Source organism: Dipodomys merriami, unplaced genomic scaffold (genome assembly GCF_024711535.1).
Source record: "Dipodomys merriami isolate MVZ:Mamm:240054 unplaced genomic scaffold, mDipMer1.0.p SCAF_48, whole genome shotgun sequence".
NCBI lineage: Eukaryota > Metazoa > Chordata > Mammalia > Rodentia > Heteromyidae > Dipodomys > Dipodomys merriami.
The window spans coordinates 4,452,894-4,477,491 of NW_027206046.1; the positions used below are offsets into that span (position 1 = coordinate 4,452,894).

General features: G+C 49.4%; 1 protein-coding gene and 1 long non-coding RNA gene across 3 annotated transcripts in view; one reads left to right on the forward strand and one right to left on the reverse strand.

The window, feature by feature from the left end:
* LOC138808932 (uncharacterized) overlaps window positions 1-24,598 on the reverse strand; it is a 117,638-nt gene that overhangs the window by 91,828 nt on the left and 1,212 nt on the right. The gene's annotated exons all lie outside the window — the stretch shown is intronic.
* Ca12 (carbonic anhydrase 12) overlaps window positions 1,922-24,598 on the forward strand; it is a 55,323-nt gene continuing 32,646 nt past the window's right edge. The window contains exons 1-2 of one of the 2 annotated variants that reach the window (XM_069995211.1): window positions 1,922-2,115; window positions 6,975-6,995. In XM_069995211.1, the coding sequence (XP_069851312.1) occupies window positions 2,016-2,115; window positions 6,975-6,995 (121 nt within the window). In that variant the 5' untranslated portion in view covers window positions 1,922-2,015. The remainder of the gene's footprint in view (window positions 2,116-6,974; window positions 6,996-24,598) is intronic. The other variant, XM_069995210.1, reaches the window with a different exon arrangement.

Sequence of the window (24,598 nt, forward strand, 5' to 3'; positions counted from 1 at the left end):
TTGGTACTGGGCTTAAATTTAGGGCTGGTGCTCTCCCTTTGTTTTGTTGATCAAGACTGGAACTCTTTCCACTTGAGCCATAGCTCCACTTGATTTTTTTTGGTGCTTAGTTGGAGATAAAAAAATCTTATGGGGGGCTAGGGGTTTAGCCCAGCGGAAGGGCGCCCGCCCAGCGTAAGCAAGGCCCTGGGTTCGGTCCTTAGCCCTGGGGGGAAAAATCTTATGGATTTTCCTGTTCTGACTGGCTTCAAACTGTGATCCTCAGATCTCAGTTTCTGATGAAAATGCAGTTTCACAATCTAGCTTACTGGTCTCCTACATCCATCTCTTTCCCCTTTTATATTGTGTTCTTGGTTGTGGTGCTTAAACTTGGAGCCTGGGTGGTGTTCCTGAGCTTTTTTTTTTTTTTTTTTTTTTTACTGATGGTCAGTGCTCTACCACTTTGAACCATAGCTCCACTTCCAGTTTTCTGGTAATTAACTGGAGATAAGAATCTCCTGGACTTTCCTGCTTAGGCTGGCTTTGGCTGGCTTTGGACCATGATCCTCAGATCTCAGCCTCCTGAGTCACTGGGATTACAGGCCTGAGCCACCAGCAGGGGGCCCCTTTCTCTTTTAACTCTTTGGTGATCCCTTCGAGGCTCATATCTGAGGAGAAATGGAATGTAACATTTGCTCACGGAGCATGGGAGTAACAGAAGGTGTGTACACGTCCCACGACCTGGAACTTTCCCCTTCGGCAAGTGATTTCACCTGCATGGCATTCAGTATCTGTATTTCTGAAATGCAGGGTCCCCCAGGGAGACAACGGTTCCCCTGTTCATTTCATATATATATAGATATATATATATACATATATATACATATATATATATATATATGTTTGTATGTATGTATGTATGTATGAATAGTTGATGATCCTAGGGCTTAAACTCAGAATCTGGGAGCTGTCCCTGAGCTTTCTTTACTCAAGGGTAGTGCTCTACCATTTGAGCCACAGCTCCACTTCCAGCTTTTTGGTGGCTAGAGGTAAGAATCTCACTGACCATCCTTCCTGGGCTAGCTCTGACCCGCAGGCCTCCCTCTCAGTCTCTTGAGCAGTGACTTGTCACTCCAGAGTTCACCCAAGATTTTCTGATTTTTCTATTCCTGTGGGGCAGGGGCTCTACCATCAGAGCCACACCACACGCACTCCCTCCCCCCCTACTCCCCCCCTCCCCGATTCTTTATCAAACAGAAAAAGCTCATCTTTAAGCCGGGTGTGGTCTGGAAGTGCAGTGACAAGATTGCCCTTGTAACAACTTCCTTATTACCCACAAACACCCCTGCAGATGTGGTGGCACCTGCTTCGGCGGCTCTATCGGAGGACCCCACGGGTGGAACAGCCGGATGGAGGGGGGGGGGGGGGGGGAAGGGGATGGATGCACGGGAGGCGGGAGCGCGCGCAGAGGCTCGGGGGCGGGCAGGACCGCGCGGCGGAGCGCCCGCGCGCACGTGGACGGAGCTGTGCGCGCGAAGTAATACAAAAGTAATCCTTTCTTCCACCCCCCACCCCGACGGGGACCCCTTCGCCCCACGGACGACGGGGGGGGGTTCGCTCCACTTGCAGCGCGCAGCGGCTTCTCCCTACCCGGGTGGCACACGGCGCAATTCGCCCAGGTTCCCCGCCGTTGGGCTAACCTGCCCCCCCCCCCCGTTCCAACGGGGAAGCCCGGGATGGCCGCCTGGCCGGCGAGGCCCGCGGCTGGGTCGCACGGTTCCCGCGGACGGCTCGATCTCACAGAGAGCCAGCGCTCCCTTCCGAAATCAGGACGGGTGCCTCGCCCCCGGGACGCGGGCGCCGGCGGAGGCTGGGCGTTCCCTTCCCCGCCACCCTCCCTCCTCCTCCCCTGGTCCGTGACATCACGGGTTCGGGGGTTCGTCCCTGCATAAGAGCGGCGGGCAGGGAGCGCGGTCCGCCCCGCCGACCCGTGCGCCTCGGCCCCACGCTGTTGCGCCCCGCCGGAGCCGCCGACCATGCCCCGCCGCGGCGCCGCGCGCGCGCCCGCCCTGCCCCTGCTGCTGCTCCTGCTGCTCATCCTACGGGCGCAGCCCTCCAGCCCGGCCCCGCTGAACGGTGAGGTTCCCGGGAGGTTTGCTCCACACCTGGGCGACAAGGATTCCCCTCCCGGGCGCCGAGACGCGTGGAAGAAGAAGGGAGCGGGAAAGGGCGGAGAGGCCGCAGGTTTCCAGGGAAAGACGCGCGCGCGCGCGGGGTCCGCGGTGGCGGCACGGGGCGGGACGCCTGTCCTCTTTTTTTTTTTTTTTTTTTTATAATAGGGGGTGCTTGGCTCGCACTTGGTGGTTCACTTGAGTGTCTCTTTCCTGGGCGCCCTTGGGCCGGGGCTTGGGAATTTGCTAACCTGGACTTCAAGTCTTGCACACACACACACACACACACACACACCTGGTACCTGGGGTGTGTACCAGAAGTGTGTACAAGAAGTGGTGCGTACCAGGACGGATGATGCGCTATGCCCGCTCTCCAGGGGCGCAGACCACATGGCGATTTGGGGGTGAGGGTGTTTCCTGGGGACCTACCTGGTGGCCACTCCTGCCCTTGACAGTTTATCCAGGAGACACTTGTGGGTTGCTAGAGCTTTTGGAGCCAAGCTACATTTACCCAAGGACGAAGGGCGACTATGGTGGCTGCAGAGAGAAACCGCCCCCTCCCCTGCCTAGACAGGGGTGCTAGAAACTGGCCTGCTCTGTGGAGAAGCACAGCTGTCCTCTGGGAGACCAGAGGTCACTGTGGCCGTGGGGGTGGGGCGCAGGTGTGTGAATGGATTGCTTTGTGCTGAATTCATTTTGTTCTTAGGTTTTTATGCTGGTCTCAGGGCTTGAACACAGGGCCTGCGCACTGTCCCTGAGCTTTTTGCTCAAGGCTAGCACTCTACCACTTGAGCCACAACTCCACTTCTGGCTTTTTGGGTGTTTAATTAGAGATAAGAGACTCAAGGGCTTTTTTTTTTTTTTTTTTTTTACCTGGGCTTTGAACTGTGATCCTCAGATCTCAGCCTTCCCAGTAGCTAGGATTACAGATGTGAGCCACTAGCACCTGGCTGGTTTGTACTAAGTTCTAATCCTGGCACCATCTGCTAAGAACTGTGTGGTCAGGGAGACATGGAAAGGCAGGAGAGAGGAGTTACATAAAAGTGGACATGAATTTGGAAAACTGTGGCATGCATCCCTTCTCGAGAGAGTGACACTGAGACTAGTTAACTAGTAGCTCCCTTTGGGTTCTAAGCTAGCCAAGCCAAAAAAAGAGAAAGGCTGTTGATTGCCCTGTTTCCTGAAAGTTGTGCCTCAGGTCCCTGGGCCAGCTGCTCCCCATCTCTTCTTGGCCTTCTCCCCTTTCCTTCCTCTTTCCTCTCCCTCCACCCTCTCCCTCCCTGTTCTGTAAATTGAAGTGGAGAAAAGCTTGTAGTAAGGAAACCCCCCTCCCCTTTTCACCTTACACTGACCAGCCAGCTCAGCTCCCCTAGAGTCTATGAATACAGATGTTGTTCTGTAATTTACTGGGCAGGTTTCTTGGCTTTTTGACAGCTACAGGGGACAAGGTCAAAGCAAAACTCTGAGTGGACAGAATGTCAGTATTAAGCTGAGTTTGGGGATGGGAGGGCTCACTGAGCAAGGGGTCAGAGTTTGATCCGCCCCTGTTTGGGACCTCCTGCAGTTGGCACTAGCAAATGTCCAAGAATACCCCTAGTGTCTGGGAAGGGAGGCCCCCCCCTCCTTCAGAGAAAACCATGGTACTCTTGGTTGCTTATTCCCAAAGGGTATTTCACTAAACTCTGGAGCCTCCTTTGCCTCAACCTGGTATGGACAGCTAGGCAGTCATGGAAGGTTCTAGCACCTAGAGCATAAAGCATAAAACCCTGGCTTATATTGTAGTAAATATCCTTTCCTCAGGATATTTTCCTGCCCAGCACCAGGGGGACTGTGGGTTCCAGTGGGTGTCTCTGAGCCACCTAAGTCTAGAAGATCAGATAACCTTTTCTTTTCTTTCTTTCTTTTTTTTTTTTTTTGAAGAACATACTTGTCATCTATAAAGGAAGCCATGGAACCCATATGGGGTCAGTTTCATCCAGTTAAGAATCCTGCCCGTGGGGGCTGGGAAGGTGGCTTAGTGGTAGAGTGCTTGCCTTGCATGCATGAGGCCCTGGGTTCAATTCCTCAGCACCACATAAGCAAAAAGAAAAAAGCTGGAAGTGGCGCTGTGGCTCAAGTGGTAGAGTGCTAGCCTTGAGCTGAAGAGCTGAGGGACAGTGCCCAGGCCCAGAGTTCAGGCCCCACGACTGACACTGCCCCCCCCCAAAAAAAAAGAATCCTGCCTCTAAGGCCAAAGGAGGGGAACCGGACCATTCTGGATTAAAGCAAACACTCTTCTGTATCTGTAAGCAACACACACACACACACACACACACACACACACACACACACACACACAGATAAAGCTGTGTGGACTCTGATCTACCAATGAAGCTTATTGACCCTCATCCTCCCCTTCATTTAACCTTACTGCTCCTCTCCAGCCCTGGAGCCCCTCCCCATGATGCCATTTATACCCAAAGCACCAGGTCCTTGCAGGCTTGCTCAGAGAGAGGAAGGCAGGAAATACCTCCTCAATTCAACCTCAGTCACCTTCATTGCCTGAGGCCTCACATTCCCAGGTGGCTCCTCCATGTTTGTTCCTGAACTTTGCTTAAAGCTTTAAGCCTCAGTCAAGAGCCACAGTCCCAGGGCAGCTCTGTGAGCTCACCTATTCTGGTGGGGCTGGGGTTTGATTATTCAGTGTGCGATCAAACTTCCTAGCCAAGGCAAGACTGCTCAGAGCCAGCAGATGTTTTCTAGGGGCCTCCAGGATCTCCCTGAGGAAGATGTGAGGGTAGCCTTCCCTCTGATTGGTGGGATTTGACCTCCTGAGCCTGTCAGTGCTCTACCTGGAGAGGGAGCCATAATTGGGTTTCCTGGGTTTCTGAAAATCCATGATTGGATTTTGGTTGTGAACCTCTGACACAAAAGGCAGTGAAGGAATAAGTGTCCAGAAATGGACAGATGGTTGATGTGTCTTCTATAGAAATGCTTCTTTTCACTACTGTTTTAGTAAAAGGGCTAAAAGTAAACTCAGAAGTTGGTTTCCCTATGGTTCTGAATATCTTCATCCAACTGCCAATTTAGGGGAGGTGGTATTGGGATTATTGACACTTGTGGAGTTGATGGTTTGGGGCTGGGAGTGGGGGAAGAATATGATTGAATTTTGTGTGCTTAAGCTGTAAGCATTCATCAAATACTCTGAGATGTCTTAACTTCTCTGCTTGCTGCTTTAAAGATTGACTCAAAAATTCTTGATTTGGGGAGCATGTTATTTGGGAGGCCAACTTTGGAAGGACCACAGTTTGAGGCCAGTTCAGAAAAAAATAAAAGTGAAACTCCTATCTCACAGAATGTGTTTATTATGCTTCTAGGTGTAACCTCAACCATGGGGGGTGGGGGATGGCATAAGTAGGAGACTCACAGTCTGAGGCTAACAAACCCACCAGACAGCATCTGAAAAAAAGGTATAGGAAAAAGGGCCGGGAGGGCGGTTCAAGTGGTAGAGCACCTGTCCAACAGGTATCAGGCCCTGAGTTCAAAACCTCATCAAGTACCACCAGTAGGAAAATAAAAAAAGGTTGAAGTTCAGGGGAACTAGTGGTGTATTTGTGGCCAGTGTGCTAAGACTCTTAACCAGCATGTGATCTCAGGGAGGTTACTTCATGTCAGAAGTGAGGAAATGGAGATAATGTGAAAGAACACTAAACCCTCTTCCAGAATAGGATGTTAATAAATAATGCATAAACCCAGAAAAACCAAGAATGATATAAGCATGTTTTTTTTTTTTTTAAGGTATGGAGATAATACTGCGTCATTTAAAACGAGTTCAAAGTAGTTCCCCTAGGTAAATGGCCAGGGACTCTCAGGGAATAGTTCTTTAAAAAGCTGTGTAGAACTGGAGGTGTGGCAGGGGCATGTGGATGTGATTCAGGTGGTAGAGCTCCTGTTCAGCTAGACTGAGACCCTGAATTTAAAACCCTAGTAGAGCCAAAACATCAACCTAAAAAAAGCTTTAGAGAACCATCGGACTGTGCAGTATTCTTTGATAAAAATGATCAGTTAAATTTGAAAAATGAAACACAAACTTAGAAACAGGGGGCAAAGAAATTAGAACCAAGGTAAATAAGGATTAAACCAACCTTAAAAAAAAAAAAAAAGGTAAACTCCACACTGATTGAAGTGCCAGGCCCAAAGCATTTGGAAGTCACTCTTGGCTTAAGTAGAAAATTGACAGGTTGCTGGTCAGATAGTGAGTTAAGTTTTACTGTTAATGGCTTCCCTAGAGATCTCTTCCAGCGGTGCCTGCCAATCTCAGAGACACAGAGAGATGTTAGGGGAGATATGTCTCCTGAGACAAGGGGACACGCCTCAGCTCCAGGTCTCAGCCTCCATCCAGAGGTGGATAGGCAGGTATCAAGGGGGTAGCCCTGTGATGTCTTCAAACATTTTTGTTGCTCACACCACACGGTGTGAGGGGAGGGGGGAGGGAGGAGGGTGTGCGTGACTTCTGTTAGATGAGAATGAAAAAGCAAGAGGCAGAACTCTGTTTGCAGGTCAGCGTTTGTTTGAGCGAGGAACAAGGGAGAGGGTTTGAGCATGCTAGGGGGAGGGGAAGGGGGAAGGGAAGAGATCCTTGGGCTGCTTTGGGATTTGGAGCCATGTAAAATTATCACCCATCTAGATGGTCTCTAAGAAGCCCACATGAGCTCCTGTGGCTCTGAGTCAGACTCTGAAGTTTTAAGTCTTGGGTTCTTTTCTCCCCTAGCTATTCTCAAGTTCTATCTTCCTGAAGTCCTTCAGTTCAATTGTACTAATTTGCTTCCTTTTTGTTTTCTGTAGGATCCAAGTGGACTTATATTGGTAAGTAGAGCTTTTCAATCTATTTTTTTTAGGAGACAGCAGTATTTGATGGGAAAGCCAGCAATTTCGTGTTCTGTGGAGGCAAAGCTGGGCTGGTATTGTGGAGAGAAGGGACAAAAGGCTTTCGGTGAAATGTTCCCACCTGAAGGTAGCATTCTGCATGTCTCCCGGCTGGGCTGACAAGTCTGCTCTGCACTTGAAGTAGAACCCCAGGGTTCAGGCTTTCAGATTCCTGCGAGGATTTCTAACATCTCCAGAAGTTTCCACGCTGCAAGGACTCTGGGCAGGAGAGCGCCTTTCCTCTTCCCAGGACACTTATTGCACAACAAACAAAAAAAAAGGGGGGGGATGGGCTCCTTTCTACAAATCTGGCTCAAGTCCTAGAACCTAAAACTGTCAGAGTATCTGTAAATTAACCTCTTGTTGCCATGTGTGTCAGCAAGCCATGAAGGAGGAAGTGATGGTCACCCTGTTCTTATACAGAGAGACAGGAGGATGTTTGTGGGGGGCAGCTGGATCAAGTACCCATTAGCCACCATATACAAGATAAGAGAGCTCTAAATTGGCTCAGCTGCACAGTTGTAATGAATTGGCACTGCTGCCACTGACTGGCAAAGGAACTGGAAATCAGGTACCTGATCATCTGGGGCAGAATCAGAGAACATGTGCACGAGACTGTTTTGGAACGTGGGAGGGGGAGCATGACTTTTCTGGCCTGGGTTGCATTTGGAGACAGCAGAGCAAATCCAAGAGACTCAGTGGCTAGGTGGGTGGGTGGAAGCACAGGCTAGTGGAAGATTTGACCTTGACCTGCCAAGGGTTAGCCTTGGAAGGTTTGCAAGGAAGAGTCACAGAGTAGACCAACCAGCTACCTCCAAGACTAGGGTCCCATGTACTTCTGGGCAAGGAACATTGCTGAGTGGGTAGGTAATTAGAAGGGCAGGCTCTTGTTGAGCTGGGAATTACTAACATGCACAATTCAAAGCAAAACATAAAGGCTAACAGTCAAACACATGATTCTGTGCTCTGATAGCTCAGAAGAGAGGAGTGTGCTTGGGCTGGACCGTTAAGGAAGTCTTCCTGGGGGAAGCAGACTTGCCTGGGCCTTGGAGGAAGGAAGGGGGAGGAAGTGCAGCTGGGGGGGGGAGGTGCTAATGGTATCGTGTGGGTAGAGCAAGGTGGGATTTGAAGGAAGCATGTGGAGAAGGGCTCTGGGGTCAGATAGAGGGCAGCAGGGCTACTGTGTCTTGCACAGATAGGGATGGAGCAGAGAGCAAAACTGTGTTTTGGCTGTGTGTGTGTGGGGGGGGGGGCCTGGGCTCTTAGCTCTTTTGCTCAAGGCTAATGCTCTACCATTTTGAGCCATAGTGCCACCGTTATTGGAGATAAGAGTCTCACAGACTCTTGCCCAGCCTGGCTGTAAACCGTGATCCTCAGATAGGCGTGAGCCACCAGTGCCCAGCCAAATCTGTGTTTGGGGGAGAGTAAGTTGGTCATGGTGGGCATCAGGAGGGAGGGAGGGAGGAAGCATTTGGCCTTTGTGGAGACCCCAATGGGTTCGTTTACAGGGGGTACAGAGAGGGCCGGACAGGTGGGAAGGCAGGAAGAATAGATACAGCTGGGCCGCAGGGCCCTGGGTCAGGCTGTGAGTAGGGCCAGGCCTTGGGTGAGTGGAGAGAGAGTGGTCATCAGGGGGCTGCTTGAGCCCTTGGGTCCTGGCTGTCCCCACCTGTAACAGGGAGGGGGGTCTACTTGGGAGGATAGGGGCCACCTAGATCAGGATCAATACTTTAATAAAATGCAGCGTTCTTTCTGGGTTTCAGTCTGGACTTGGGGAAGGGAAGGAGCCTGAAGACCCTGTATTTTTTTTAATGTATGTCCCAAACTGGCCATGTTAGGGGTGAAGGTGGGGGAGGACATGGAGGCTTCAAGCACGATAGGCAAGCGCTCTACCTCAAAGATACACCCTCCGGCCCCAAGAGATTCTTTGGAACATCTGTGAAAGGCCCACTGATCACGTGGCTGAAAAGAACTTTTCTAGCCAGAGTCAGAGACTCTGTCCCTGCTTTCCTCCCGGCTCTTCAGGTCTAGTGGAAGCGAAATCAAGTCTCTGCAGGGCTCGCAGCCTCTTAGTCTTAGCTCCCCCAGGCCAAATGAGGCCATTAGAGAGCCCAGAGTTGCGGTGAAGAGTGGAGGAAGGCCTTGCTTACGCTGATACCACATAGCCCAGGGATGCCAGTCCAGCACATTTCTTCCCCACCCCAGCCCTCTGCCTTCTGCCCTGTGTGTGTGTGTGTGTGTGTGTGTGTGTGTGTGTTCCTTGCTGAGGGCAGAGTCTAAGGATGCGTGGACAGACCTAGAGTCAGCCCGCAGCGGGGATGAGTGGGGGAGGATGGATGGGAGCTAGCTCAGGATGTAACAGGTCTAGGCTGGCAGCCGGCACCTGTGCCCTGGTCCTGCAGAGGTGTTGGGGATACAGATTCCTAGCAGTAAAGGGCTACGTGGATGGGACAAGGGCCAACCAAAGCCACGTGCTGGTTTTCCCAGGGCCAGCACTCAGCCTCTCTGCACGTAGACACTGCTGAGTCACTGGGTGCTAGGCTTCTCACTGTCTGGAACACATGGCAAGACTTCTAGAAGTATGTGGAAAGTCAATTCTATGCCCCTACCCCTTCCCTTCCCCCCCCCCCCCCCAGCATTGAGTCACCGGCTGACCTCATAGTGGTACCCTTGCCCCCTTGCCTCTCTCAGGGTGCTGAAGCAGATGCTACATATTGTCTGGGTTTAGAATTTCTGAGGACAAGGATGATGTGGCTCAGAGAAAACCACTCATCCCCCAAGCCGGTGCCCAGTCACCCCTGCCAGACGCTGCCTGGGTAACTGACTGCATCAGCTTGTCGTGTGAGCTAGCACGGACTCCAGACTGTGCTGCTGACGTGCAGAGGGGTGGGCGCACCGGGTGGAGTGGCTGGAAAGTGGCAGGAGTGCCAGCTGGTCATGGTCAGGTCCTTGACATGGGTGCTGTGTTCACTTTGTTAGCGTTTTAGTTTTGTTTGAGACAGGATCTTGTGATGTAGCCCAGTCTGGTCTTGAACTCATGATCCTCCTGCTTCAGCCTCCTGAGGGAGTGCTGAGATTACAGGCAGGAGGTCCCATGTGCAGCTACACTGTTGCCTTCTGATACATGCCCTTGTTTTGTATGTACATTAAGGTCTTATAAAAGAGCTACCGAGAAGAATGACTTGAATAACTAATGGCCCAGGGCCCAGCACGTGGCGGAGAGCAGGTGCAGTTCTGTGGGCCTGATGGTACCAGGCAGTGGTTTGGTGGGTTGGATGGGAGCTGGTTCTGAAACAGACAAAAACACTGCTTGCTAGAGATCAGAGACAAGCAAGGCAGACCTTAAGGGTGATAGGCTAGCAGGGGAACATGGATGCTCACAGTAGGTTCCACTTCTCCCCGAGAGTCACTGCCCCACAGAGCATGCGCAAGGTCAGCACCTCCGTCCAGATGCCAGACTCTCAGGAAAGGTGGAGCCTGATCTGGGGGTGCTGGGGGGGCAGATTGCAGTAGCTCAAAAGTCCCCCTGCCCAGCAGGTGGCTGAACAGCCTCAGCCTTGGTAGAAGTCGGTGCCAGCTAGGTACTGCCTGTGCTCCTCACACTACTGTTCTTTCTCGTCTGAGACAACAGTTTGTCCATCTTCAAGGCTTTCAATTGGAAATCAGGATGGGATCATCCATCCTGGCAAAGCTCCTGCTTGCTCAGATCCTGCAGCCCTTGCCTCTACCTGCCTCTGTCCTGTCCTGTGCCTGCTGCAAGAAGGTTCTGCCAGTGAACTTGCCCTGGGGCCCTCTGCAGTTTCTAGCACCTTCCCAAACTTTTATGATAGAGGCCAGAAGTCAAATGTATTTCCTGTTGCATAGCCCCTGCTACGAAGAAGCCCTGTGGGATCTTATACATGGAGTCTATGGAATAAAGATCCAAAGGCAGCATGAAAACAGCAGTTAGGGAATGTGTGTGATTAAAAGATTGGCTTAATTAAGGAGGACTCTTGTCTTTCTCAGTTGTGGAGAGGCTCAGCTAACTCAAAAGCCCTCCAACCCTCTCTCCCCGACTCCAGCTGCCACCTGAGGATGCATAAAGAGACCCAAAACATGCAGGAGAGATGGAAAAGGCCTGTTATGCTTTAATCCCTAAATCTTGGGGATTTCCCTTGAGGCTAGCAATCTGATCTCCCTCATTTATTCAATCTGGGCTACAGTTCCAGTCACTTCTAATTAAAGTTGTGCCATCTGGGGTCTGCTTGGATGTGGTGTGGTTGGCCCCACTTTGAATTATTCTCATTGTTGCAGAACTCGGGCTTGGGGGTGCCCTGAAAGGATCTTGGCCTGCAGCTGTTCAAGCACCTGAATGTTGGTGACCGCAGCTGGCCTGACCAGCTAAGTAAAAGATGAGGGTACAGTATTAGTTCCCAAAGGCAGGCAGAGGCATGGGAGGGGGTATGGTATGGCAGAAGAGCAGGAGAAAGAAGTCAGATGTACAGCGGTTCCAGAACCAGGCAGACTTCCGTGGGAATATCAACTAGGCCGTTCTAGCTGGTGATTCATTGGAAAATAGCTTGGCTTCTTGATGCCTGTTCCTCAGCTACAAAATGGAAGCCACAACATCTACCCCAGTGTTTCTTGAAGTGGGATCCTTGGGGCTTTCACGTGTGGCTGTTAGAACTGCCATTTCTCAGCCCCATCCCAGGTCTACCTACAAGCAGAAGCTCTGCAAGTGGGACCAGCCATCCTAGTTAGCAGGCCTTCTTGATGATTCTATGTAAGAAGTTGGAAAAGCACTTTGGGCTTCATAGGGCTGTGGTGGGTGGGTGGGGAATCAAATAAGGTAATCCACAGTAAGAGATGGACACAAAGGCCATTTTGCCAGCCTTCACCACGCAGGGTTGTGGTACAGACCAGATTAACTAAGAAGGGGGAAAACACTTTCATACAGCAAACCCCTAGAATACCCAAAGCTCTAGTCCTGGGGCTTGAACTCAGGGCCTGGGTGCTGTCCCTAAGCTTTTTTTTGCTCAAGGCTGGTATTCTACCACTTGAGCCACAGCTCCATTTTGGGCTTCCCCTACCCTCTGGCAGTTTATGAGTCTCATGGACCTTCCTGCCCAGGCTGGCTTCAAACTACCATCCTCATATCTCAATCTCCTGAGTAGCTAGGATTATAAGTATGAACCACTGGTACCTAGCATGAGCTGTGAGTTTTTAGTTAGGAGCTACTTTTTCTATATAAATAAATAAATAAATAAATAAATAAATAAATAAATAAATAAATAATTTTTTGTCAGTCATGGGGAACTCTGGGCTTGGGCACTGTCCCTGAGCTCTTCAGCTCAAGGCTAGTGCTCTACCACTTGAGCCACAGCGCCACTTCTAGTTTTCTGGTGGTTTATTGGAGATAAAGAGTCTCATGGACTTTCCTGCCCAGGCTGGCTTTGAACCATGATCCTCAGATCTCAGTCTCCTGAGTAGCTAGGATTACAGGCGTGAGCCACCGAAACCCGGCACTTTTCCTATATTCTGATGAAACAAAAGACATTTCCTTTGGGGAAAGAAAGGAATAAGCACAAAGCTCTACCCTAAGAACTCCATGGCTAGAATGTTCTTCTTTCTGCCTTGGTGCTTTACATCAGGGTGAAGTGGAATTTAATCTTTCTGGTATCTTCCTGGCATCTGGGGACCAGGGATCTCATTCCATCACCTCAGACACCTCAGCCATGTTGGCCTGTCTCCCAGAGATCAGGCCCATCCTCTCTCCCCTGTCCAGGGCATAGGAGCTGAGCCTTGGATTAAAGTTCAGGTATGGAGGCCTGAGCTTGTGAATAAACTCAGGGTTGGGAAGTTAGGGCTCTGAGTTGCATATGCCTATCCCCAGGGTCCTCACTGCAAGGTGGGGGAGGGAGAGTCTGTGGTTTCCTGTGAACTTACAAAAAGAAATCTCTTAAAGCAGAGGGTTGAATTCAAAGCAGCTATGAGGCAGCTCCAGGAACCAGAAAAATCGGTTTTCCATAAGTTGCTAGTTAGTTTTTGTCACTGCGATAAAATATCTAAGAAAGACAACTTATAGGAGGAAAGATGTGTTTGGATTCATGGGTTCAGAGATTTCAGTCCTTGGCTGGCTTTGTTACTCTGTGACTGAGCTAAGGCGGAACATCACGGTGGAGAAGATGTGATGGAACAGAAGCTGCTCACCTCATGGAAGCCAGGGAGCAGAGAGGCTGGGAGATGACATACCTTTCATAGACCCCACTCCTACATGTGACCTACTTCTTCCAACCAGCCCTGCCTCCTGGAAGCCCATTCAGCTATGTCTTCAGTAATGGGTGAATCCATGGATGGAGTCAGTGCCCTCTCAATCCAGTTGCCAGTCAATAGTGTCAACAAGTCTCTAGCACATAAGCATCTCTGGGGGCCATTTGCTTCCCAAATCACAACCATGAAAATGACAGTAGATCAGAGAGTATCCTCAGCCTTCTTTGCTGTTTTCCTCTGCAAGGCATTTCTGAAGTGTGGGTACAGGTAGTACTGTGGAGCTTGGGAGCCCCTGTCAACCTTTTCTAGAAGTCACTCCATGGGAGGAGAAGGAGAGGAAGAGAATCTGCCATGGTAACTCTTAGAGCCAGATGCTGGTGATTCATGCATGTAATCCTAGCTGCTCAGGAGGCTGAAATCTGAGGATCGAGGCTCAAATTCAGTCCAAGCAGGAAAGGCTGTGAGACTCTTATGTCCAATTAACCACCAAAAGGCCAGAAGTAGAGGTGTAGCGCAAGTGGTAGACTAATGGATTGGTTCCTACATTTTAGCATCTCTGAGCAGATAGATCTTGATAGATTTGAGAATCAATGGCATATGGAATGAATAAAATGATAGCTGTTGTACAATTAATCACATGCTAAGAACCAACAGCATGAAGTAATTCATGCAAACAATTAAATAGTGAAAACAGAGACAAAAAATAATAGCTCATGTACACCAGTCCATCAGATGTGATAAGAGATCAGTAGATGTGGAACTACAGCTTTCCCCAACTTTCAGTTGATTCACAACTCACACACAGTGTTGGGTTGTGTTGGGTTCATTTTACAAGTAATGGAAGTGCTATTTTTGTTGTTGGTGGTGGTTGTGGGGCTTGAGCTCAGGGCCTGAGCACTGTCCCTGATACCTTCTGCTCAAGGCTAGCGCTCTACCATTTTGAGCCACAGTGGAAGCGTTATTCTTTTTAGTTTACAAAAGTATCCCTTTAAGGAGGGAGCACGTTTTCCATTTACCAGCCAAGTGTCCGATTTATGCCAGCCAGGAAGGAACAAATATCAGCTGCCACCTCCTTGTGTCTATAAAAGTTGACTCCGAACTGGCATAAAGCTAAATAATACAGCTCACTTAGCTCATCTTACAGTACTTTCAAGGATTTTTGTAATCCCTTACAGGTGACTAGATCAGCTGCAGGATGTCTGGGGGAAACGGGGGAGACCTTAGAAGGACACCTGCAGATTCAGAGCAAGAGCACCTGCTCCCCCTCTTTCCCGGACATGGGGGCTGCTCACAACGGCACCTTGATCAGGATGAGAGTGAGATTTCTATGGTAGCATTGGCAAATGAGGCCTGATACTCTTGCAGGGCAGCCCCTCCATGGCCCTTGATCCTCTGGGGGAGCTGTATCCACAAGTGGAAAAATAAGAAAAGGGGAAGGGCAGGGGTTGTGGGACACAGATGTTTTGTATGGGGTCTGAGGCAGTCAGACAAGCAATGGTTGCCCTTTTGGCTTTGGCTACCAAGAAGCTCAAAGGCAAACTTGGAGTACCAACTTGGGTGCATGTGTATTAAAAAAAAATTAAATAATGTAAAAGTTCCCATTTATTAACCAAAGGAACTTGTAAAAACCAACCAAAAGTTCCAGTTCACCTGAGACAACTGGTTCCACAAATATTTGTTGAGTGACTACTAAGGGTTCAACATGAGACCAAGGCACAGTCCGTCCCTACCTTATGGAGCTGGGAATTTGAGGGAGATGGTCCTTATAAGACAAGGGGAGGGACTCCCCCATCCCCTAGTGTTTTGGGGAAAGGATCAAAGGAGGTTCGTGGGAGAGGTGGTATGCTGGGTCATGGAAGAGCTAGCCAGGAAGAGGACAGGGCATTTGGGATGAATGGCCATCACTGCCATCTAAACCCTACCCCATATACAGAGGTGGCCAGGAAAGCTCAGTAGAGCTTGAGGGGCTGAGCAGCCCGCAGTGCTTGCTCCAGTGGGCATGTGCCCCATGCCACACATCATACCATGGCGGAAATGGCAGGGAGTTTTCGTAAAGAAAACAATGCAGATTTGTCAGAGGACAGATTCTGCCAAATTCATTTGCTTTCCTTCAGGATTAAAGACTTGGCAGTTACAGAGAACGCAACCGACTTCACACCTGTGGATATAAACAAACATTTGGTGGGAGGCATTGTGATACACTTGTGGGAACCGGGAAGCAGAGACCAGCTTGGCTGCTGAGAGTGGGAGGGGCAGGAATCAGTAAAATCTGGCCCTCGTTACTATCCGTAGAGATGTGGGCTAGTACAGGATGGACAGTGGCAGCAGCGTGGTGGCAGGAATGGGAAGGAGAATGTAGAGGACCGTGGGTGAGTGTTAGAGCAGGGGGTGAGGGTGGGGAGACATCAAAGCTGCTAAGATTGGCCTACAGGGTGGGGGAGTGTGGTGGGAAGATGGCAGGAAGAGTGAAGGGGTGAATTAACAGATTCTCTACAGTAAGGAGTGGGGAGCTGCCCGGGGTGAAGGTGGGGAGGTGGGGCTGGCACACCCACTTCTGTGCATTTGTGACCTATACTCTTCGCTCTGTCTCTCCCCATACACACATCCCCGCCTCTGTTTCCTGCACAATTAACTCAGCCTCAGCAGATTTCTGAGCTAGGCACATATGTGCATCTATATGTTCGGAGCTATCCCAGGCAAAGTTTTTTTTTTTTTTTTTTTTTTTAAATTTTTGAGGAGAGGGGATGTTGTTGAGTTTTACTATGTAGCTCAGATGGTCTCCGACTCATGATCCTCCTACCTCAGCCTTCCAAGTTCTGGGGTTACAGGTATGCACCACCATACCTGGCCTTAGACAAAGTTTTAAAGGGACTCTTCTGAGCCTCCTGCTGGCAGTTCTTGAAGAATCGGACACTCAGGATGAACCTCTTTGTGTCATGTGGTCATTGATTGGCAAGGATAGAAGGGAAGGCCTTGGGCTCTAACTGTGCAAGGTTGTCTGGTCAGAAAACAAGTTTATACTCTGGAAAGCAACCAAGAACTACAGGAACTGGTTGTCGTGCTTTTACCTAGTTGTGGGGCTTCCTAGTATCTCAGTGAGGCTTTGCTTAGTCAAGAGATTGGGTTTTCCCTCAGTGGCAGGGTTTTGTTTTTGTTTTTGTGCCGGTCCTGGGGCTTGAACTCAGTGCCTAAGGCATTATGCCTGAGCTCAAGGCTAGCATTTTATCCCTTGAACCACAGAGCCGCTTCTGGCCTTTTCTGAGTAGATTATTGGAGATGAGAGTCTTACAGACTTTCCTGCCTGGGCTGGCTTCAAACTGCAATCCTTAGATCTCAGCCTTGTGAGTAGCTAGGATTATAGGCATGAGCCACTGGTGCCTGGATCAGGGGCAGTTTTTGAGGTGGACCTTGCTGCAGGCAGGACATGGTGGAGAGAGAGTGAACAAGAAGCCTTTTGTACCCTTGAGTTAGTCAGAAAAGGCGGGGGGGTGGGGCTAACTCTGCTTGTGTGGTGGCCTCCTTCTGTGCAGCTTGTATGATGGTGCACAGGTGAGACCCACTGCCTGGCCCAGGGCAGATGTTCAGGAACATCTGCTGAGTGAATGAGGGCCACATGGTTTGGCTCTGGGTTCAGAGAAGGTAGCAGGGTGAAGGATGTAGGATGTAGGATTTCAGAGGAGAAGTTTGAAAGGAGATGCTCTGTCACCGTGCATATCTCATTAGAAGTAAGAGGAGACACTCAGGGAGCCTTAGATTTGTGTGGGAGTGGAGAGTTGAGTCTGCCTAGCTCACAACGGCCTGGAACTGGTGTTCGGAGTGCCCACGATGTTCTTAATGATGACATTGATGCCTCGCTGCTGACCTGTGAGAGCACCTGTGGCCACCTCCATGCTGTAAGACAGGCTCAGAGATGGGAAGAAATGCGCCCATCTCACCCAGCTAGGAGGAGGTAGGGTCACTAGTTGCAGATTCGCTGAGTGTGTTGAGGGGCTGCTGTGCTGGGGAACAAGAACACACATGCTTTCAGCTTAGCCTCCATGTTGAACGGCAATGTCATTTTGAGTAGTGTTCCATTTCTATGCTCAGTTACTTCATTATTACATGAGAGCACGGTCCCTTTGTCACAGGGTTGTTACGCAAATCAACATCACCAATAGCTGCCCTGAAATGGTGCAAATCCAGCCCACTGGTTGGGTGGTTTCCTCTTCTAGGACAATTGCACCGGCATCCTCATTTGCTCACACAGTGGTTAACAGCAGAGCTGGCTAATATCCCACACTGGACTGCCTGCAAAGCCCCAAATACACAGGCTCTGGCCTTTTTCAGAAAATGTTAGCCAACTATGATCAAGAAAGATGCTCGACATTTGCCTTCCTTCTCCCATTAGTAACCAGACCCCAGACGTGACAGGACCTGTTTTTCTTCCCTAATACTCATTTTTTTGGGGGGGGAAGATTTAAAAATTATCTTTAAGTAGTTGTATGAAGGAATTGTCAATTCACGGAAGCAATTTATGAATACACTGTATCTTGATTAATGTCACCCTTTTCAACATGCTCACCCACCCCTGTTAACTTGTGATTAGTGTAGGAAGGAGGGACTGGGAGGACAGAGAGTGACAAAGGTAGGGAGATGCGTCTGGTTAAGGTACGTTATGTGCATCTGTGGACATGCCAAAATAAAAATCCCCTTGTGCGACTAACTGATGCTAATAAAAATATGGAGGAAAAGAAAGATGTTCAACACACATCAGTGCTCATTAAACGGTAACTTAACAGAAGAGAGAGGACTCCAAACTCAAAAGACAATTTGATTGAGAGCCTGGCATGGCACTTGGCAATGACAAACCTAAAGAGAAACTCAAGAAGAAGAGACACTTGAAACCAAAGAAGATACTCTCATTTCCAATTCTGAGGGCAGCAATCACGCCCTGCCTGGTTGCATAATATGGTATCTCCTGTTGCAGGCATCAACTTACCCCTCATGGACCAGAGTTCCTCACTCCTCATGCAACTATGTGCTCTCCTCCCCGAGCCCAAGCCCACACTCCCCTTCCTGCTCGAAGTGACATTGACAGCACCAATTCCTTCCAGGAAAACTCTGTGTTACAGGGTCCCCTCCTTCCATGCGGTCCAGACAGGGCAATGGCAAGTCTGACCCAGGGTTTCGCAGCTGTAGGGCAGTGTGTTGTGGTTTGTTTCACAGCATCCAGGGCCTCTACCCATTGGATGTTGACAGCATCCCCCACAAGATGTCTCCTGACAATGACAAATGTCCCCTGAGGAGCAAAACTGCCCCAATTGAAAACTACTGAGGGCCAGGTGCCAATGACTCATGACTGTTAGCCTAGATAAGTGGGAGGCCAAGCCAGGGAGGAACGTGGCTTAAGGCCAGTCTAGGCAGATGGTTTAAGACCCTTTTTTGACCAATAGCTGGACTAGTGGTACATGCCTGAAGGTCTAAGTGCTTTGGCAGGAAGTAAGACCTTCTCTCAAATAAACCAGTACAGAGCTGGGCACCAGTGGCTCATAGCTGTAATCCTTGTTATTCAGGAGGCTGAGATCTGAGAATTAAGATTCTTAAACCAGAAAACTCTATGAGACCCTTATCCCTAATTAGCTAGCAAAAAACTAAAGTGGAGCTGTGGCTTAAGTGGTCAAGCACTAGCTTTGAGCAAAATAAAGCTCAGGGACAGCACCCAGGTCCTGAGATCAAGCCCCAGGACCAGCACCAAAACAAAACAAACTAAAGTAAAAAGGGATGGGACTCATAGTAGAGCACCTGCATAGAAAGATCAAGGCCCTAACTGGGCGCCGGTGGCTCACGCCTGTAATCCTAGCTACTCAGGAGGCTGAGATCTGAGGATCATGGTTCAAAGACAAGGAAAGTCTGTGAGACTCTTATCTCTAATTAACCATCAGAAAACTGGAAGTGGTGCTGTGGCTCAAGTGGTAGAGTGCTAGCCTTGAGCTGAAGAGCTGAGGGACAGCACCCAGGCCCAGAGTTCGAGCCCCACAACCAACCAAAGAAAAGAAAAAAAAGAAAAAAGATCAAGGCCCTAGGTTCAAACCCCAGTCCCACAAAAAAGCAAAGCAAACCACTTAATGTAAAACAACCATGGGTAACACCAATCAATTCATATGTAGAGGAACCACATTCTCTAAAAGGCACAGAACTGGTACACATCTGATCTGTGGCATTGAATGATTATGCCAAACACCAGACCATCATCTGGACTCTGTAGCTGGAGTTTGTGCCCCAGAAAATGAACCGAGGGAGGGTCTCGAGCGTGCTGAGTCCCCACTCAACTCTTGTCCCATGCCAGCTTTCCAGCATCAGCATCTTAAAGTCCAGCTCCACCTCCAGTAACAGGAAGAAACTGTTGGCAGCTTTGAGACAACTGATCGGGATTTCTCATTCCCCCCTCCCCGGGTTCTAGATGATCCCCTATGGGGGCTGATTATCCGGCATCAGTCTCAGCTTTGCCATGCCATGGGCTGATAGTTGAGGGATGAACAGACCTGATAACTAATATGATAGGGTACCCTCGTGCTTTGGAACACAGAGGGGATACAGTATCCCCCAGTGTGGGGGCCAGGGTGCTGTTAACGGAGCTCATCTGTAAAGACAAAGGACCTAGTGGGATGAGGACTGGGAATGTCGTCTATGTGCCTGGTTAGTATGTGATTTAGGGATGGCATCCTGTGGTAAGCAACAGAGGCCGGTGAGCATGTGGTACAGCAGTTTGTCCAGTGAGATCATGGGGTCCAGTGAGCGCACTTGGCCCAGCTAGAGCACGTGATGCAGGGAGAATACAAGGTGCCGGGAGAGAAAGCACGTGGTACAGGGATAGAGCACGTGATCGTGTGGGGGTGGGGAGCAGATGGCAGGGCAGGGCAGCAGCCTGCTGGGAGGGCAGCTGTGGGAGGAAGACAGTTCTCCACCAACCTCTCCTGCAGCACCTCTGTGAGCAGAGGTGCCGACAGCTGGTATTCCAGACTTTTCTTTGGAAGGATTTTATATAGCAAACGGTTCGGGAAGATGTGGATAATGGCTCCCCATAGGGCAGACAGCAGACTCAGTTGTTCTAATATAAAGACAGTGTCCCTGGGGGTGGGGCAGGTTGGCTAGCTGCTCCCTTTAAAAGCTTGAGGCTTCCTGAGCTCCAAGTTTCTCAGCCATTGAGCCAAATGGATTGCATGATCAGGGTGGTGTGACTCTACATCTTATCTCTGTTTTGTTTTGCGAGGGAGGCTTTGCACAGGGGTGCACACCTATAATCCCAGCATGAGGAGGCTGAGGAGGAGGATGGTTGAGTTTGAAGTTGTTGCTTTGAGTATCCAGCTGCCCTGAGTCTCTTGACCCAGGAATCTCATGACTTTTTTCTCAGTGCCTGGGGAAATCTGGCTGACTCACCCATTTAGCTAACAAATAGGAGAAAAAAAAATCTTCTGCCCTTCAGTGTTTGACAGATGGTAGTGGGGGGTTGTGACAGACTGGGGGACTTGGGGAGTCAATGGGGGAGTCACTGTGGAGCCTTCTGGTGCTGGACAGGGGCTATGCCAGCGGGGAGAGATGGAGGCCAAGTTTCAATCAAACTTCACATTCTCCTGAGAGCATTCCCCGCCCACCTCCCACACCCCCATCCAGAACTCAATACAGAACACCCACATTTATTTGTGGCGTGTCTTTGGATCATTCATGCATTGACATTTCTGAAGTCTGTAGACTTCTTATAGAAGATCTCCCCGCAGAGGTTGGCTGAGATTTCTCATGATGAAAACCAGAACACAAAGCTGAGTTTTGGTGGTTCATGCCTATAATCCTAGCTACTCAGGAGGCTGAGAGTTGAGGATCACAATTGAAGGCCAGCCTAGGCAAGAAAGTCCATCAGACTCCTTTCTCCAATTAAACCACCAGAAAACTGGAAGTGGCACTGTGGCTCAAAGTGGTAGAGTGCTAGCCTTGAGCAAAAGAGTTCAGGGCAGCGCCCAGGCCCTGAGTTCAAGCCCCATGACAGACACACACACACACACACACACACACACACACACACACACACACACACACACACACACACACACACACACACACGTTGACATGAATAGCAGAGAGCAAACCTCATACAGTGCAACAACCCCCATCAGGTGGTTTTGATTATTTCTGACCATTTTGATCACACGGGTAAGATAATACCCAATGGCCTTCTCTGTTTTAATGTTGCCGTCTCCCTTTTATAAATGCTAGGCAATCTGTGGGAAGATCTTTTGAAACTGGCTGTATGAGGGGCACCATATTTGTAACTTGCTCTCTTGAAAGCAAGAGGGTGGGGGGGGAGGAAGGGAGAGAGGGAGGGAGGGTGGAGGCAAATGTTCCTCAGGGGAAACAGGAGGACAAGTCAGACAAATTAGTGTCCTGAAAACACAGATGAGAGGTTTTAGAAATTATGGGGGGGCTATCTATGGGGATGCACACCTGTCATCCCAGCACTGAGGAGGCTGGGAAGGAGAATTGTAAGTTTGAGGCCAGCCTGGAAGGAAGCAAGGAATGGATGGAGGAAGGGAGGGAGGGAAGCAGGAAGGGGTGGGCAGGGACGAGCACTGTAGCGGTCAAGTCTGCCTGGTAAAGAAGGGCAGAATCATCTATTTGGCTTAGGTGGGATGTGACAGAGTGTTTGTGTGTGTGTGTGTGTGTGTGTGTGTGTGTGTGTGTGTGTAAGGATGTGAGTGTGGAATTCAACCTAGCTGAGCTGACAGATCTGCCTGGAAGGTACAGATGCAGGCAGAGGATTCATACAAGAGGTAGAGAGGAGAGAACCCCGATCAGGAGCCTAAAGGGAGATACTCGCCCAGTAGACAGGTATTAAGAATCTACAACTAATAATTGGTTCAAGGCCACGTTTCCCAACCTCTGTGGAAATGCCAATCAAGAGTGGCATCTCCCCTGCAGTCTGGAGGCTTCCCAAAGATGAGTGTGGAGCAGGCAGATGGGAGAAGGGGTGAGGGGGCCAGAGAGGGAAGAGCAGATTCTTGTCAGCAGGACAGACAGCTGGACTCACGACCACAAGCACCTGTGACATTTTCAAATTGCTTTTTGCTGAGGAAGAGGTTGTCACGAAGGTGGCTTCTGCCCACAGTGTTTGCTTCCCACCTGCTTCCTTTCAAGTCTAGAACACTGCTACATTGCCTTATTCGGAATACGCCTTCAATGGTAGATTATTTAAAGTTTGCTCTAGAGCGTGTGATAAATAATAGCTCCACTGACCCCAGGCCCTTGTTCCCTGGAAACCAGGTTCATTAGTCTCTTCCTTTCCTGTCAACTGTTTCATTCAAAGCTTATTTTCTAGAATTCAAGCAGGGAAAAACACTAATGACTTATTTCAATCAACAGCTATTTCACACAAGAGAATCAATAGCGATTTAAGCCAGTGTCAAATAAAATGCAATCCTATGAACTGGATAAACAAATCATGGCATATGTAAAGAATGAAATATTATTCAACCATAAAAAAGAAGAGAGTACAGATGCATGCTATAAGAATAAACCTTGTAAACATGATGCTAAGTGAATGAACTCAGTCACAAATGGCTACACACTATACCTACCACTCTATTTGCATGAAATGCTCATAATAGGCAATTCCATGGAGACCAGAGGTAGATTTGTGATTGCCACAGCCTGGTCTGGAAGGAAGGAGAGTAGGGGATGGGTATTTACCAGGTTTGGAGATTCCTTTTGGGATGATTGAAATATTCTGAAACTAAATATTGTGGTTGTACTCACAGTAGATTTGATATTTTGCTTACTCTACCACAACAAAAAGTTAGTACCTGGGTGCTCAGCTACTACATGGGTACCCTAGCTACTCAGGAAACTGAAATCTGAGGATCATGGTTTGAACCCAGTCCGTCCAGTGAAGAAAGTCTGCGAGACTCTTATCTGCAATTAACCATCAAAAGCTAGGCTAGAAGTGGACATGTGGCTCAAGTGAGTGGAAAAGCTAAACAAGAGTCTGAGGCCCTGAATTCAAGCCCCTGTACCACAACCACCACACACAAACACAGACATAGACACACACAACCAAAACAGCAACCTTTCCCTGACACAGAAGAAAAAGCCACTGTTCCAGCCTTAAGCCTTGGGTCAGAGGAAGGCCTTAGACTTCCCCTTCTCCACTTCAGCTGCACTAAGCAGCTTTGAAAAGCCTCCCATTGAAGACACTGAAAGTAGATCTCCTGGCCTGGGTTCACAGAGATTTCTGTGTGCAGCCGAGCCAGAGACCAGTGGTTCTCAGAATAGGATGTTCAGCCTAGCAGCAGCAGCAGCCTCACCTGGAAACGTACAGGAAAATGCAGATTCCAGAGCTCCATCCCCCAAAGTATGGAGTCAGAAATTCAGAGGGCAGTCTGCTTTAAGAATCTTCGTCCAGCTGGGCGCTGGTGGCTCACGCCTGTAATCTTAGCTACTCAGGAGGCTGAGATCTGAGGATCGCGGTTCAAAGCCAGCCCGGGCAGGAGAGATCGTGAGACTCCTATCTCCAATAAACCACCAGAAAACCGGAAGTGGCGCTGTAGCTCAAGTAGTAGAGCGCTCGCCTTGAGCTGAAGAGCTGAGGGACAGCGCCCAGGCCCAGAGTTCAAGCCTCACGACCGACAAAAAAAAAAAAAAAAAAAAAAAAAAAAGAATCTTCGTCCAGGAGATTCTTCTGCATAACAAAAAGTGGCAACTATTATTCTGAGCCTAGACCAAGCAAACTACAGCTTTCCTCAGCCCCTGAGCACCACAATGGCTATGGTAACAAGATCCCACTCTCCAATCCAGTGGATTGGATTGTGTGCATTAAGACAAGCCCTCCCCACTTTTTGGGGGGTTTGGTCGTGGGCCTAGGTACTGTCCCTGAGCTATTTTTTTGCTCAAGGCTAGCACTCTACCATTTTGAACCACAGTGCCACTTCTAGTTTTGGAGATAAGAGTTTCATGGACTTTCCTGCCCAGGTTGGCTTCAAATTGTAATCCTCAGATCTCAGACTCCTGAGTAGCTCGAATTATAGGCGTGATCAGTGCCTGACAAGACAAACTTTTTTTTTTCTCCTGTCAGTTATGGGGCTTGAACTCAGGATCTAGGGACTGTCCCTGAGCTCTTTTGTTCTACTAACACTCTTAAGACTTGAGTTGTCACAATGCTACTTCTAGAGTTTTCTGTGATTAATTGAAGATAAGAGATAAGGGTTTTCCTAACCCGATGGCTTCAAACTGTGATCCTCAGATCTCAGCCTCCTGGTAGCTAGGATTAC